General features: G+C 38.9%; 1 protein-coding gene across 1 annotated transcript; it reads left to right on the top strand.

Moving 5' to 3' along the window:
• Positions 1-11,587: 11,587 nt before the first annotated feature.
• LOC134844095 (uncharacterized) lies at positions 11,588-15,714 on the top strand. Its single transcript, XM_063860570.1, has 2 exons — positions 11,588-11,631; positions 12,790-15,714. The coding sequence occupies exon 2, from the start codon at positions 12,924-12,926 to the stop codon at positions 14,439-14,441; it is 1,518 nt and encodes a 505-aa protein (XP_063716640.1). The 5' UTR covers positions 11,588-11,631; positions 12,790-12,923; the 3' UTR covers positions 14,442-15,714.
• The last annotated feature ends 1,239 nt before the right edge of the window (positions 15,715-16,953 follow it).

A 16,953-nucleotide genomic window follows, 5' to 3' on the forward strand; every position in this document is an offset into this window, starting at 1 on the left:
GCAGACACATTGCCACCTTTTAGGTGTTTTACGTGAATGCATGTTTTCTGAAGTAGTTAGCAGACACATTGCCACCTTTAACGTGTTTCTCGTGAATGCATGTTTTGTGAAGTAGTTGGCAGACACATTGCCACCTTTTAGGTGTTTCTCGTGAATGCATGTTTTGTGAAGTAGTTAGCAGACACATTGCCACCTTTTAGGTGTTTCTCGTGAATGCATGTTTTGTGAAGTACTTAGCAGACACATTGCCACCTTTTAGGTGTTTCTCGTGAATGCATGTTTTGTGAAGTAGTTAGCAGACACATTGCCACCTTTTAGGTGTTTCTCGTGAATGCATGTTTTGTGAAGTAGTTAGCAGACACATTGCCACCTTTTGGGTGTTTCTCGTGAATGCATGTTTTGTGAAGTAGTTAGCAGACACATTGCCACCTTTTAGGTGTTTTACGTGAATGCATGTTTTGTGAAGTAGTTAGCAGACACATTGCCATCTTTGAGGTGTTTCTCGTGAATGCATGTTTTGTGAAGTAGTTGGCAGACACATTGCCACCTTTTAGATGTTTCTCGTGAATGCATGTTTTGTGAAGTAGTTAGCAGACCCATTGCCACCTTTTAAGTGTTTCTCGTGAATGCATGTTTTGTGAAGTAATTAGCAGACACATTGCCACCTTTTAGGTGTTTCTCGTGAATGCATGTTTTGTGAAGTAGTTAGCAGACTCATTGCCACCTTTTAGGTATTTTAAGTGAATGCATGTTTTGTGAAGTAGATAGCAGACACATTGCCACCTTTTAGGTGTTTCTCGTGAATGCATGTTTTGTGAAGTAGTTGGCAGACACATTGCCACCTTTTAGGCGTTTCTCGTGAATGCATGTTTTGTGAATTAGTTAGCAGACACATTGCCACCTTTTAGGTGTTTCTCGTGAATGCATGTTTTGTGAAGTAGTTAGCAGACACATTGCCACCTTTTATGTGTTTCTCGTGAATGCATGTTTTGTGAAGTAGTTAGCAGACACATTGCCACCTTTTAGGTGTTTCTCGTGAATGCATGTTTTGTGAAGTAGTTAGCAGACACATTGCCACCTTTTAGGTGTTTTACGTGAATGCATGTTTTGTGAAGTAGTTAGCAGACACATTGCCACCTTTTAGGTGTTTCTCGTGAATGCGTGTTTTGTGAAGTAGTTAGCAGACACATTGCCACCTTTTAGGTGTTTCTCGTGAATGCATGCTTTGTGAAGTAGTTAGCAGACACATTGCCACCTTTTAGGTGTTTTACGTGAATGCATGTTTTGTGAAGTAGTTAGCAGACACATTGCCACCTTTTAGGTGTTTCTCGTGAATGCATGTTTTGTGAAGTAGTTGGCAGACACATTGCCACCTCTTAGGTGTTTCTCGTGAATGCATGTTTTGTGAAGTAGTTGGCAGACACATTGCCACCTTTTAGGTGTTTCTCGTGAATGCATGCTTTGTGAAGTAGTTAGCAGACACATTGCCACCTTTTAGGTGTTTTACGTGAATGCATGTTTTGTGAAGTAGTTAGCAGACGCATTGCCACCTTTTAGGTGTTTCTCGTGAATGCATGTTTTGTGAAGTAGTTGGCAGACACATTGCCACCTCTTAGGTGTTTCTCGTGAATGCATGTTTTGTGAAGTAGTTGGCAGACACATTGCCACCTTTTAGGTGTTTCTCGTGCATGCATGTTTTGTGAATTAGTTAGCAGACACATTGCCACCTTTTAGGTGTTTCTCGTGAATGCATGTTTTGTGAAGTAGTTAGCAGACACATTGCCACCTCTTAGGTTTTTCTCGTCAATGCATGTTTTGTGAAGTAGTTAGCAGACACATTGCCACCTTTTAGGTGTTTCTCGTGAATGCGTGTTTTGTGAAGTAGTTAGCAGACACATTGCCACCTTTTAAGTGTTTCTCGTAAATGCATGTTTTGTGAAGTAGTTAGCAGACACATTGCCACATTTAGGTGTTTTACGTGAATGCATGTTTTGTGAAGTAGTTAGCAGACACATTGCCACCTTTTAGGTGTTTCTCGTGAATGCATGTTTTGTGAAGTAGTTAGCAGACACATTGCCACCTTTTAGGTGTTTCTCGTGAATGCATGTTTTGTGAAGTAGTTAGCAGACACATTGCCACCTTTTAGGTGTTTCTCGTGAATGCACGTTTTGTGAAGTAGTTAGCAGACACATTGCCACCTTTTAGGTGTTTCTCGTGAATGCATGTTTTGTGAAGTAGTTAGCAGACACATTGCCACCTTTTAGGTGTTTTACGTGAATGCATGTTTTGTGAAGTAGTTAGCAGACACATTGCCACCTTTGAGGTGTTTCTCGTGAATGCATGTTTTGTGAAGTAGTTAGCAGACACATTGCAACCTTCTAGGTGTTTCTCGTGAATGCATGTTTTGTGAAGTAGTTAGCAGACACATTGTCACCTTTTAGGTGTTTCTCGTGAATGCATGTTTTGTGAAGTAATTAGCAGACTCATTGCCACCTTTTAGGTATTTTAAGTGAACCCATGTTTTGTGAAGTAGATAGCAGACACATTGCCACTTTTTAGGTGTTTCTCGTGAATGCATGTTTTGCGAAGTAGTTGGCAGACACATTGCCACCTTTTAGGTGTTTCTCGTGAATGCGTGTTTTGTGAAGTAGTTAGCAGACACATTGCCACCTTTTAGGTGTTTCTCGTGAATGCACGTTTTGTGAAGTAGTTAGCAGACACATTGCCACCTTTTAGGTGTTTCTCGTGAATGCATGTTTTGTGAAGTAGTTAGCAGACACATTGCCACCTTTTAGGTGTTTTACGTGAATGCATGTTTTGTGAAGTAGTTAGCAGACACATTGCCACCTTTGAGGTGTTTCTCGTGAATGCATGTTTTGTGAAGTAGTTAGCAGACACATTGCAACCTTCTAGGTGTTTCTCGTGAATGCATGTTTTGTGAAGTAGTTAGCAGACACATTGTCACCTTTTAGGTGTTTCTCGTGAATGCATGTTTTGTGAAGTAGTTAGCAGACACATTGCAACCTTCTAGGTGTTTCTCGTGAATGCATGTTTTGTGAAGTAGTTAGCAGACACATTGTCACCTTTTAGGTGTTTCTCGTGAATGCATGTTTTGTGAAGTAGTTAGCAGACACATTGCCACCTTTTAGGTGTTTTACGTGAATGCGTGTTTTGTGAAGTAGTTAGCAGACACATTGCCACCTTTAGGTGTTTCTCGTGAATGCATGTTTTGTGAAGTAGTTAGCAGACACATTGCCACCTTTTAGGTGTTTTACGTGAATTCATGTTTTCTGAAGTAGTTAGCAGACACATTCCCACCTTTAAGGTGTTTCTCGTGAATGCATGTTTTGTGAAGTAGTTGGCAGACAGATTGCCACCTTTTAGGTGTTTCTCGTGAATGCATGTTTTGTGAAATAGTTAGCAGACACATTGCCAACTTTTAGGTGTTTCTCGTGAATGCATGTTTTGTGAAGTACTTAGCAGACACATTGCCACCTCTTAGGTGTTTCTCGTGAATGCATGTTTTGTGAAGTAGTTAGCAGACACATTGCCACCTTTTAGGTGTTTCTTGTGAATGCATGTTTTGTGAAGTAGTTAGCAGACACATTGCCACCTTTTAGGTGTTTCTCGTGAATGCATGTTTTATGAAGTAGTTAGCAGACACATTGCCACCTTTTAGGTGTTTTACGTGAATGCATGTTTTGTGAAGTAGTTAGCAGACACATTGCCATCTTTGAGGTGATTCTCGTGAATGCATGTTTTTGTGAAGTAGTTGGCAGACACATTGCCACCTTTTAGATGTTTCTCGTGAATGCATGTTTTGTGAAGTAGTTAGCAGACCCATTGCCACCTTTTAAGTGTTTCTCGTGAATGCATGTTTTGTGAAGTAGTTAGCAGACACATTGCCACCTTTTAGGTGTTTCTCGTGAATGCATGTTTTGTGAAGTAGTTAGCAGACTCATTGCCACCTTTTAGGTATTTTAAGTGAATCCATGTTTTGTGAAGTAGATAGCAGACAAATTGCCACTTTTTAGGTGTTTCTCGTGAATGCATGTTTTGTGAAGTAGTTGGCAGACACATTGCCACCTTTTAGGCGTTTCTCGTGAATGCATGTTTTGTGAATTAGTTAGCAGACACATTGCCACCTCTTAGGTGTTTCTCGTGAATGCATGTTTTGTGAAGTAGTTAGCAGACACATTGCCACTTTTTAGGTGTTTCTCGTGAATGCATGTTTTGTGAAGTAGTTAGCAGACACATTGCCACCTTTTAGGTGTTTCTCGTGAATGCATGTTTTGTGAAGTAGTTAGCAGACACATTGCCACCTTTTAGGTGTTTACGTGAATGCATGTTTTGTGAAGTAGTTAGCAGACACATTGCCACCTTTTAGGTGTTTCTCGTGAATGCGTGTTTTGTGAAGTAGTTAGCAGACACATTGCCACCTTTTAGGTGTTTCTCGTGAATGCATCTTTTGTGAAGTAGTTAGCAGACACATTGCCAGCTTTTAGGTGTTTTACGTGAATGCATGTTTTGTGAAGTAGTTAGCAGACACATTGACACCTTTTAGGTGTTTCTCGTGAATGCATGTTTTGTGAAGTAGTTGGCAGACACATTGCCACCTTTTAGGTGTTTCTCGTGAATGCATGTTTTGTGAAGTAGTTGGCAGACACATTAATACCTTTTAGGTGTTTCTCGTGCATGCATGTTTTGTGAATTAGTTAGCAGACACATTGCCACCTTTTAGGTGTTTCTCGTGAATGCATGTTTTGTGAAGTAGTTAGCAGACACATTGCCACCTTTTAGGTGTTTCTCGTCAATGCATGTTTTTTGAAGTAGTTAGCAGACACATTGCCACCTTTTAGGTGTTTCTCGTGAATGCGTGTTTTGTGAAGTAGTTAGCAGACACATTGCCACCTTTTAGGTGTTTCTCGTAAATGCGTGTTTTGTGAAGTAGTTAGCAGACACATTGCCACCTTTTAGGCGTTTTACGTGAATGCATGTTTTGTGAAGTAGTTAGCAGACACATTGCCACCTTTTAGGTGTTTCTCGTGAATGCATGTTTTGTGAAGTATTTAGCAGACACATTGCCACCTTTTAGGTGTTTCTCGTGAATGCATGTTTTGTGAAGTAGTTAGCAGACACATTGCCACCTTTTAGGTGTTTCTCGTGAATGCATGTTTTGTGAAGTAGTTAGCAGACACATTGCCACCTTTTAGGTGTTTTACGTGAATGCATGTTTTGTGAAGTAGTTAGCAGACACATTGCCACCTTTTAGGTGTTTCTCGTGAATGCGTGTTTTGTGAAGTAGTTAGCAGACACATTGCCACCTTTTAGGTGTTTCTCGTGATTGCATGTTTTGTGAAGTAGTTAGCAGACACATTGCCACCTTTTAGGTGTTTTACGTGAATGCATGTTTTGTGAAGTAGTTAGCAGACACATTGCCACCTTTTAGGTGTTTCTCGTGAATGCATGTTTTGTGATGTAGTTGGCAGACACATTGCCACCTTTTAGGTGTTTCTCGTGAATGCATGTTTTGTGAAGTTGTTGGCAGACACATTGCCACCTTTTAGGTGTTTCTCGTGCATGCATGTTTTGTGAATTAGTTAGCAGACACATTGCCACCTTTTAGGTGTTTCTCGTGAATGCATGTTTTGTGAAGTAGTTAGCAGACACATTACCACCTTTTAGGTGTTTCTCGTCAATGCATGTTTTGTGAAGTATTTAGCAGACACATTGCCACCTTTTAGGTGTTTCTCGTGAATGCGTGTTTTGTGAAGTAGTTAGCAGACACATTGCCACCTTTTAGGTGTTTCTCGTAAATGCATGTTTTGTGAAGTAGTTAGCAGACACAATGCCACCTTTTAGGTGTTTTACGTGAATGCATGAGTGTGAAGTAGTTAGCAGACACATTGCCACCTTTTAGGTGTTTCTCGTGAATGCATGTTTTGTGAAGTAGTTAGCAGACACATTGCCACCTTTCAGGTGTTTCTCGTGAATGCATGTTTTGTGAAGTAGTTAGCAGACACATTGCCACCTTTTAGGTGTTTCTCGTGAATGCATGTTTTGTGAAGTAGTTGGCAGACACGTTGCCACCTTTTAGGTGTTTCTCGTGAATGCATGTTTTGTGAAGTAGTTAGCAGACACATTGCCACCTTTTAGGTGTTTCTAGTGAATGCATGTTTTGTGAAGTAGTTAGCAGACACTCTGCCACCTTTTAGGTGTTTCTCGTGAATGCATGTTTTGTGAAGTAGATAGCAGACACATTGCCATTTTTTAGGTGTTTCTCGTGAATGCATGTTTTGTGATGTAGTTAGCAGACACATTGCCACTTTTTAGGTGTTTCTCGTGAGTGCATGTTTTGTAAAGTAGTTAGCAGACACATTGCCAATTTTTAGCTATTTTACGTGAATGCATGTTTTGTGAAGTAATTAGCAGACACATTGCCACCTTTTAGGTGTTTTATGTGAATGCATGTTTTGTGAAGTAGATAGCAGACACATTGCCACCTTTTAGGTGTTTCTCGTGATTGCATGTTTTGTGAAGTAGTTGGCAGACACATTGCCACCTTTTAGGTGTTTCTCGTGAATGCATGTTTTGTGAAGTAGTTAGCAGACACATTGCCACCTTTTAGCTATTTTACGTGAATGCGTGTTTTGTGAAGTAGTTAGCAGACACATTGCCACCTTTTAGGTGTTTCTCGTGAATGCATGTTTTGTGAAGTAGTTATTAGACACATTGCCAACTTTTAGCTATTTTACGTTAATGCATGTTTTGTGAAGTAGTTAGCAGACACATTGCCACCTTTTAGGTGTTTTACGTGAATGCATGTTTTGTGACGTAGTTCGCAGACACATTGCCACCTTTTAGGTGTTTCTCGTGATTGCATGTTTTGTGAAGTAGTTAGCAGACACATTGCCACCTCTTAGGTATTTTACGTGAATGCGTGTTTTGTGAAGTAGTTAGCAGACACATTGCCACCTTTTAGGTGTTTCTCGTGAATGCATGTTTTGTGAAGTAGTTAGCAGACACATTGCCACCTTTTAGGTGTTTTACGTGAATGCATGTTTTGTGAAGTAGTTAGCAGACCCATTGCCACCTTTTAGGTGTTTCTCGTGAATGCATGTTTTGTGAAGTAGTTGGCAGACACATTGCCACCTTTTAGGTGTTTCTCGTGAATGCTTGTTTTGTGAAGTATTTAGCAGACACATTGCCACCTTTTAGGTGTTTCTCGTGAATGCATGTTTTGTGAAGTAGTTAGCAGACACATTGCCACCTTTTAGGTGTTTCCTGTGAATGCATGTTTTGTGAAGTAGTTAGCAGACACATTGCCACCTTTTAGGTGTTTCTCGTGAATGCATTTTTGGTGAAGTAGTTAGCAGACACAATGCCACCTTTTAGGTGTTTCTCGTGAATGCATGTTTTGTGAAGTAGTTAGCAGACACATTGCCACCTTTTAGATGTTTTACGTGAATGCATGTTTTGTGAAGTAGTTAGCAGACACATTGCCACCTTTTAGGTGTTTCTCGTGAATGCATGTTTTATGAAGTAGTTAGCAGACACATTGCCACCTTTTAGGTGTTTCTCGTGAATGCATGTTTTGTGAAGTAGTTATCAGACACATTGCCACCTTTTAGGTGTTTCTCGTGAATGCATGTTTTATGAAGTAGTTAGCAGACACATTGCCACCTTTTAGGTGTTTCTCGTGAATGCATGTTTTGTGAAGTAGTTAGCAGACACATTGCCACCTTTTAGATGTTTTACGTGAATGCATGTTTTGTGAAGTAGTTAGCAGACACATTGCCACCTTTTAGGTGTTTCTCGTGAATGCATGTTTTATGAAGTAGTTAGCAGACACATTGCCACCTTTTAGGTGTTTTACGTGAATGCATGTTTTGTGAAGTAGTTAGCAGACACATTGCCCCCTTTTAGGCGTTTCTCGTTAGAGCATGTTTTGTGAAGTAGTTAGCAGACACATTGCCACTTTTTAGGTGTTTTACGTGAATGCATGTTTTGTGAAGTAGTTAGCAGACACATTGCCACCTTTTAGGTGTTTTACGTGAATGCGTGTTTTGTGAAGTAGTTAGCAGACACATTGCCACCTTTTAGATGTTTTACGTGAATGCATGTTTTGTGAAGTAGTTAGCAGACACATTGCCACCTTTTAGGTGTTTCTCGTGAATGCATGTTTTGTGAAGTAGTTAGCAGACCCATTGCCACCTTTTAGGTGTTTCTCGTGAATGCATGTTTTGTGAAGTAGTTGGCAGACACATTGCCACCTTTTAGGTGTTTCTCGTGAATGCTTGTTTTGTGAAGTATTTAGCAGACACATTGCCACCTTTTAGGTGTTTCTCGTGAATGCATGTTTTGTGAAGTAGTTAGCAGACACATTGCCACCTTTTAGGTGTTTCCTGTGAATGCATGTTTTGTGAAGTAGTTAGCAGACACATTGCCACCTTTTAGGTGTTTCTCGTGAATGCATGTTTTGTGAAGTAGTTAGCAGACACAATGCCACCTTTTAGGTGTTTCTCGTGAATGCATGTTTTGTGAAGTAGTTAGCAGACACATTGCCACCTTTTAGATGTTTTACGTGAATGCATGTTTTGTGAAGTAGTTAGCAGACACATTGCCACCTTTTAGGTGTTTCTCGTGAATGCATGTTTTATGAAGTAGTTAGCAGACACATTGCCACCTTTTAGGTGTTTCTCGTGAATGCATGTTTTGTGAAGTAGTTAGCAGACACATTGCCACCTTTTAGGTGTTTCTCGTGAATGCATGTTTTATGAAGTAGTTAGCAGACACATTGCCACCTTTTAGGTGTTTCTCGTGAATGCATGTTTTGTGAAGTAGTTAGCAGACACATTGCCACCTTTTAGATGTTTTACGTGAATGCATGTTTTGTGAAGTAGTTAGCAGACACAATGCCACCTTTTAGGTGTTTCTCGTGAATGCATGTTTTGTGAAGTAGTTAGCAGACACATTGCCACCTTTTAGATGTTTTACGTGAATGCATGTTTTGTGAAGTAGTTAGCAGACACATTGCCACCTTTTAGGTGTTTCTCGTGAATGCATGTTTTATGAAGTAGTTAGCAGACACATTGCCACCTTTTAGGTGTTTCTCGTGAATGCATGTTTTGTGAAGTAGTTAGCAGACACATTGCCACCTTTTAGGTGTTTCTCGTGAATGCATGTTTTATGAAGTAGTTAGCAGACACATTGCCACCTTTTAGGTGTTTCTCGTGAATGCATGTTTTGTGAAGTAGTTAGCAGACACAATGCCACCTTTTAGGTGTTTCTCGTGAATGCATGTTTTGTGAAGTAGTTAGCAGACACATTGCCACCTTTTAGATGTTTTACGTGAATGCATGTTTTGTGAAGTAGTTAGCAGACACATTGCCACCTTTTAGGTGTTTCTCGTGAATGCATGTTTTATGAAGTAGTTAGCAGACACATTGCCACCTTTTAGGCGTTTCTCGTGAATGCATGTTTTGTGAAGTAGTTAGCAGACACATTGCCACCTTTTAGGTGTTTCTCGTGAATGCATGTTTTATGAAGTAGTTAGCAGACACATTGCCACCTTTTAGGTGTTTCTCGTGAATGCATGTTTTGTGAAGTAGTTAGCAGACACATTGCCACCTTTTAGATGTTTTACGTGAATGCATGTTTTGTGAAGTAGTTAGCAGACACAATGCCACCTTTTAGGTGTTTCTCGTGAATGCATGTTTTGTGAAGTAGTTAGCAGACACATTGCCACCTTTTAGATGTTTTACGTGAATGCATGTTTTGTGAAGTAGTTAGCAGACACATTGCCACCTTTTAGGTGTTTCTCGTGAATGCATGTTTTATGAAGTAGTTAGCAGACACATTGCCACCTTTTAGGTGTTTCTCGTGAATGCATGTTTTGTGAAGTAGTTAGCAGACACATTGCCACCTTTTAGGTGTTTCTCGTGAATGCATGTTTTATGAAGTAGTTAGCAGACACATTGCCACCTTTTAGGTGTTTCTCGTGAATGCATGTTTTGTGAAGTAGTTAGCAGACACATTGCCACCTTTTAGGTGTTTTACGTGAATGCGTGATTGTATCGTAGTATCTTCAATTCACTCGCTGACCCAGTATAACAACAAGCGGGTGGAAAATAACGCAACTTCACATTTTTGTTCTCTCGCCTTCAAATTTGGATTATATAAGAGCCATAGATGTCTTTAGAAAAATTTCATGGTTATTCGACCAAAAATTGATTTGGTAAGTAGAAGCTTTTGGACGTCACAAAATTTGAATTGGAGACGGATCTCTCCGCACCTAAAATTGAGGTCGTGCTCAGTAGCGAATTTATGCGCTGATAAAACATAGTTTCTTTTAAATCATATGGCCCTTGTAGTTTCAAACCGACAACTGTTTTTTTTTCTTCTGAAAGTTATTTTGGTTAAGTAGCTTGATTTAATTCCACATGAACGATTCTTGACTGATGCTGTTATGATAAAGATAAACGATATAAAAATGGAATATGAATCTTGAATCGATGAACGGTATAAAATATGTTATTTTTAGTTCAAATTAAGATAGATCAATTCAAATCGATCCGTTTTTTTAATGAAAACGACGCCAGCTGACTTGTTTAAACACTGCCAGCAAAACGAGCTATATAACCGGGGACCGATCGTTTAGCAGACCAATCGCTTAGCATGAAAAGTGAAAAATCAGTCTTTTAGCAGATCAACGTTATAACGTGATGCATGATTGATTGAGAGACTCAAACAGACACTCAGACTGGGGCCAAGCTTCCTCAATTAAGTCAATTATCTCAGGATTTTCTAACAAAACTATTAACTTCAAGAACACAACAGTCTAAGTTAGCGGCAAAACAAATATTTACGCGCACAATAACACTCGTGATGAATTGAAGCGCAGCGGAGCAAGCGATCGCTAATCGCCAATGCCGCGTTTGAAGTTAGCCAGCACACTTTATAATTGTTCTGAGTCTGCTAAAAAAAACTGGTCTGCTAAAAAACCGGTCTGCTAAAATCCCTAGCACCTATATAACCATTGTTTATTCTTGAAGCTAAGTTTTGCTAGCTCAACAAATTCAGTTTTTATTTTACACATGTTGAGTTAACTCTATAGGCACTTCAACAACTCAACTCTGAAACATTTATTTTATCGTTGCGTATTCATAGGTCCCAAAATGAAAAATCAGTCCCATAAGTTCCATAATAAAAAAGGCAGTCGCATAAGTCCCAAATCTTTTCAATTGGTCAAAAGACTAAATTAGCCGAGTCTCGGTTTAAGATGGCCGGTGGGCGCGCTATGCGCGCGTCGCCGCTTTGCGGCGATAACCGGCTCTAAATTTCGTATAGAGTCTTACCCTTTGGTGGCAAGCTCGCAACACGTTGGCGCAGCTGCGGCAGTCACTATTCTGCAGCTTGAAGTTATGCTGCTTGAACAGTATACAATCAATCCAGAAATTCGTTGGCTCAAATTTCAACCAATCAGATTTCAATAAGATAAATTTTGGGACTTATTTGACAGATTTTTTATTCTGGGAGCTACGAATATTGGAACCTATGTGAATTCACCCTTTTAACAGCGACAAATCCATTATTCAACCATTCATTTGTGAAATTACTGATTTTGATATAGTTTCATCGTCTTTTTCCCATTTTTTGAAGAAAATTACTGAATTTTTAAGCGCGGGTTTGTGTTTTTTTTCGAAGTAGTTTTTTTGTTAAGCTTGGATAAAGTTATTGGGTTTTGAGAATTGCCAATTTGTTTTTTTTTTAATTGCCAGATATCTTTTATTGCTTAGCGCAAAGGCAGATCTTAAATCCGGATCATAAAACATTCCTTAATCACAAGAGGCCTGCTCTCTGACCCAAATATTGCATAAATGAACAAAAAATTATCAGTTTTCACTTACTTTGATAAATTTATTTTGTAAAACATTTGCGACATCAGACATGTGAAACGGTAGGTGGAACTCTCTGGGCTTCACTGTGATACAGAAGTCTATCTAGCTTGCTGGTTTGTTGGAATACTTGTTATGCAGTTTCGATACAAAAAAAAACGCTCATCATACAATGGCATGCACAGAGTTTATAGAAAAAACACTTATCATACAATTTCCGTTCATTAAAACTGTTTGATAAGCAATTTTTACATAGCTCAAGAAAATTCAGTGTAAAAATCCAGCTATCAGGGAAAAACTTGTTTCAGTTTTTACTTAGGATTTTTGTCTATAACGTAGACCACATTGAATTGTTTATAGAAATTAAACAAAATTGAATTTTCTTGCTGCGCAAATCCAAAGTTGAATTTTGTTGCTTTTATTCGCTAAGATATGGTTTAAAATGCTGAAAAAAATCAGGACACGCTATTCAAGTGGAAAGTTTTTTGGCTAAAATTTTTCTAGCCATACTTGAAATTTAACGGTTTTCTCATAGTTCTGAACGAATTATCAAATATCACTTCATACAAATAATATAAACATCCCGACTATCTGTGAGATTTCTTCCCCTCAACCAATGGGTTTCTTATGACAGAGAACTCTTTGTTTTTCGTGTTTTCATAACATTTTTTGATTTATGGAAAAACGCTAGTCCTACATTTCTTATGTATTGAAATTGAATTATCAGAAAGGTTTCATATATTTCTTACGTATGGAATTCTATGGAACTTTATGACAAGAAGTTTACCGTATATGGAAAACAAAATTTTTTAGAAGTTCTCTTCTATTCATGGTTAGTTTTGGGCATGCGAATTCTTTAATCGTACTAAGGGAGGAAAAGACGGGCAACTAGGAAGTTGGTTATCAATCTTAAGCAATCTATGTTTTTACTAATTGCGACTCTTAGATTGGCGAACTTCTATTCAGCCTCCTTTCATACGAAAGTTTTGTTTTGAATAAAAGCTGCTGCGATAACTTTATTAACTAATGTCTGTCTCCGAGTGCTCCATGTGTTTATCAACTATACCTCCCGTCTCTTTATACCGATGTGAAACGTGTTCATCCGACCTGGAAAAAGGATCGACCCCAGAAATCTTCTGCGAAATATGTGTTTTTCCACACATCCGGAAACAGCATTCTGTAATCGACTCTAAAGGTAAGGAGCCTTTTGCGTGCCCCCAACATGCCTTGCCGTGCCTCGAATACTGCCACACTTGTGATGTTCCGTTATGCTGCAAATGTCTGACAAAGCATAGTCAGCATACATTTCAACCAATGGAGGAAAAAGCTGCCATAGTTAAAGCTCAAGTGTTTGAAACCTTGACATCTTTAGAGTTGAAAGAAAAACCTCTGCGGCTTAAAAAAGAAGCAATGTCAAACACAGTCCAACAAAACTTAGACGAAGGAGAAGCTTTGAGTAGAAACCTAGAACACGAGTGCAAAAATCTACAAGAAAGTCTTGTGCCAGAAATCAAAAATACTTCGAAGGTCAATTACGAACGAAACAGAAAGTTAGCAAATTTTTGCGAAAAACTAAACAACACTCAGCAGCGTGTTCGAGATCTGCTCAGCCAATCAAACGCCGAGTTGATTCAAAATTACAAAACTGTTTTGCAAGAAGTCGAAACGTATGACAAAACCCATGAAGAATCCATGCTCATTCAGGACCGTAATACCGAACTGTTGTCGAATGAATCGCTGGTTCAAATGTTTAACCGGTTCAAACTAGACCTTATTAGTAGAATTTCAATTTCACAGAAACTCACATATTTCAATGTAGCAGGACGTTCAAGAGAAACCTTGTACAGGGTATGTGACCTTGGTCTTGGCAGAATCAAAGTGTTATATATCGAGGAATCTGAATGCAGCAACAAAAGTATAGTTAGTGCTGAACGTAACTATACTTTGAGCGAAAACAATTGCGTCACGCACGTGTTTCCAATTTATTTAGTCAATGGCTTCAATATCCTTATCCTGTTCACCCACCGAATCGCAAAAACATGGTGTGATGGCAAAATGAGCTCCTCTTGTTATCCGGATGTTGATTTTTTTCTATGGCCTTACAGCCTTGATGGCCATACAATCCATTGGTCGGCCTGGGATCCATCAGAAACAAAAATAGTTTTCACCAGTCACGAAAGTTTTCACGTCACTTGCTCAGAGTGTCCCAAAATCAGTATGAGCAGTTCTTGCCAGCTGCAGTTGGGCTTCTTTGAAGAAGGGTGCCAAAAATTGTTTCTCGTCAATTTGGGAAATCAAGTAGTCGACGAGATAGAAAAAAGTCAGCACACCTTAAATACAATTGATTGCGTTTCATTTTTGTCAGAATACAGACTAGTATTGTGGTCAACAGAAGGAAATTCAGTTATTGTGTTGAACACAAGTCCCAAATACTGCGTTGAGACGGAATTTGAAATGGTCGATCAAAAAATTTTCAAGATAATGGCGGCTTTTTTCAAATGGTTTTTCGGGATGGCGATGTTTCCTGGACAGTCATACCATTGATAAGTAATGACTGTGATGAAGAAAAGAGAAGAAAATCTGATTACATGTTTGGTGTCTGGCAAGAATCTGCCAACTGGCGCCAATTTTTGTACCTGGGCATTGAATGTAATTCATGCAAAGCGCAGAGATCAGCATCTTGTTTTGAAAAAGAGGCGCATTTTGCATCAGATCAAGATGAGACAACTACCGATGAAGAGACTGAAGAAGAGATTGAAGATGAAGCGCCGTCTCGAAACTCGCATGAGAATCAAATGAGTCATGGTTTCCAAGCGGATCCTTCAACTCGAAATATGACGTTGCAGAAGAACACAGTTTTCGATGTAGCAGGTTGTTCAAGAGATACTCTATACAGAATTTGCGACAGCGGATGCGGTGAAATCAATGTGTCATATTTAGAAGAGGATGAATTTGATAAAAGCTGCATCTTTAGTCCACAGCGTAGCTACTTGCTCAAGGAAAACGTTTCCGTTACTCACGTTTTTCCATTATATTTGGTAAACTCTTTCAACATCCTTATTCTGTTGAGCGACCTTAGTGCCAAACTTTTTTACGGAGGAAAATTAAGTTCATGTAATTACCCAAATGTCGAGGCCTTTCTTTGGCCATATTCTCTTGGGGGCGAGGATATTTACTGGTCGGCATGGGACCCAATCGAAAAAAGAATATTTTTCACAGGCAATGAGAATTTTGGCTTCAATTGCGCAGCACGCCCAAAAATTAAAATGAGCAGTTCACGGCAACAGCTGCTGTGTTTCATTGAAAAACGACAACAAACTATTTTTTACGCGAACTTAGTGGAAGAAAGTTTTATGAAGATAGAAAAATGTGTTCATAAACTTGAATCCATTGATTGCGTTTCATTGTTATCAGGAAATGGAATAATTCTGTGGTCAATAAAATCAGAACTGATTGTTTTTTTGAATAGAGCCTCTAGTAAAGCTGTATTCGAGGTGGTCGCTCAGAAATCTTTTCAAAATGATAATTTTTTTCAACTGGAAATTCCATGTGAAGATCGGTTCATGTACACAGCTTTACCTTTTGTAAGAGATGACTGTAACGAAGAAAGAAACCCATCTGACTGCATGTTTGCAGTCTGGAAGGAATACACTTATTGGCAAAAGTTTCTTCATCTGGGCCTTGATTGCTCAGCTATGGCAGATGAAACCCAAATCAAAACGTGCTCTGTGATTAAATTTCTCTCAGATGTATAATTTTTAGTTGAAATGATTAAATTCATATGTTTGTACTTATTTTACATATATGTAAATCACTGTTGTAGACACATTTCAATTGATGCAGATTATGTATATCATTTTCATGAGCGTCTTAAGCAGTAGCGTGCCGAGGGGGGGGGGGGGGGGGGGTTGACACCGCCTCTCTTTAATTCTGGTTACCAAATTTTTCGAAAGGGCTCCCCTTTGGTATAACTTGATTACATCCCTTTTTCGCTGAACAACCTCAACAATTTTCTAAAGGCGCCTTGGGCGCCAATATGAATAATTTGACGGGAAAGCCCGCTCGAAAAAGCGCATTTTTTTGGTCAAAATTATCCAAAAAGTGCCTAAAAACGCCCTTTCTAGGCACTTTAGGGTCTTTATACTATTTTAGGATAGCTCAGAAAATCAAATTGGTCGACCTAAAAAAAAATAGGCAAAATTTTTCGAAAAACCGAACCCCCTTCCCTCTAGAAAAATTTCGGTGCACGCGACTGGTCTTAAGTAATACTCGCTAATTATTCTGATAACCACTATTTCATGAAATAATTTCTTGATGAACATTGTTATAGATGTGTTAGGTTTACTAATTTTAATTATAGCAAAACTAATCAGTGGAATGTTATCGTAAAGAACGAAAAATGCTGGAAAACTTTTTAAGAGTCGATCACAGAACTCAGACTCTTAAATGAGTCGTAATGATTTTTCTTCAATTTTTCTGCTCGGAAAAGTCTTGAAGTTTGTTCAGGGGCACATTTAATTTTTAGCGGTTTGGCTTTTGATTTCTTTTCAAAGTTCAGTTCAATTCTTGTGTCAACTCCACTATCGATCAGCAAAATTGGGAAAACGACAAAAAATGCAATCGATTTCTAGCATCGAAAGTGGAAATTAAATTCTGAAGTTTTCCGGTGAAATGAAAAATTTACTTATTGATTCTGTTTTCTCAAATTGGGTTAATTGTATAAAAAAAGCGTCAATCATGAATTGTCGGTAAAGTTTGAAGAGCTTGAAGGCATCTAATTTTTCTGTAAAAATCGAAAGTTGAAGCTTTTTCTGAAAACAAGTCAGTATTCAGTCCTGTTTTACTCTTTTCCAACTGTTTGTTGGATATAGTTTACTTGATAGCCGCAGAAAAACAGAGAGTTTATTATTTGATCTCAGGTATCAGAACGCCCAGTGATTGCTTATGTTTCGACCCGTTGCGGTTTATGTTTCGACCGATTCGACCAACACATGGTTTCATTCGCCCGTCCGACCAAGGTCTTATGCTTTTCGACCGTATGTTTCTAGCAGGGCTT

The sequence above is a fragment of the Symsagittifera roscoffensis genome, chromosome 4 (assembly GCF_963678635.1).
Source record: "Symsagittifera roscoffensis chromosome 4, txSymRosc1.1, whole genome shotgun sequence".
NCBI lineage: Eukaryota > Metazoa > Xenacoelomorpha > Acoela > Convolutidae > Symsagittifera > Symsagittifera roscoffensis.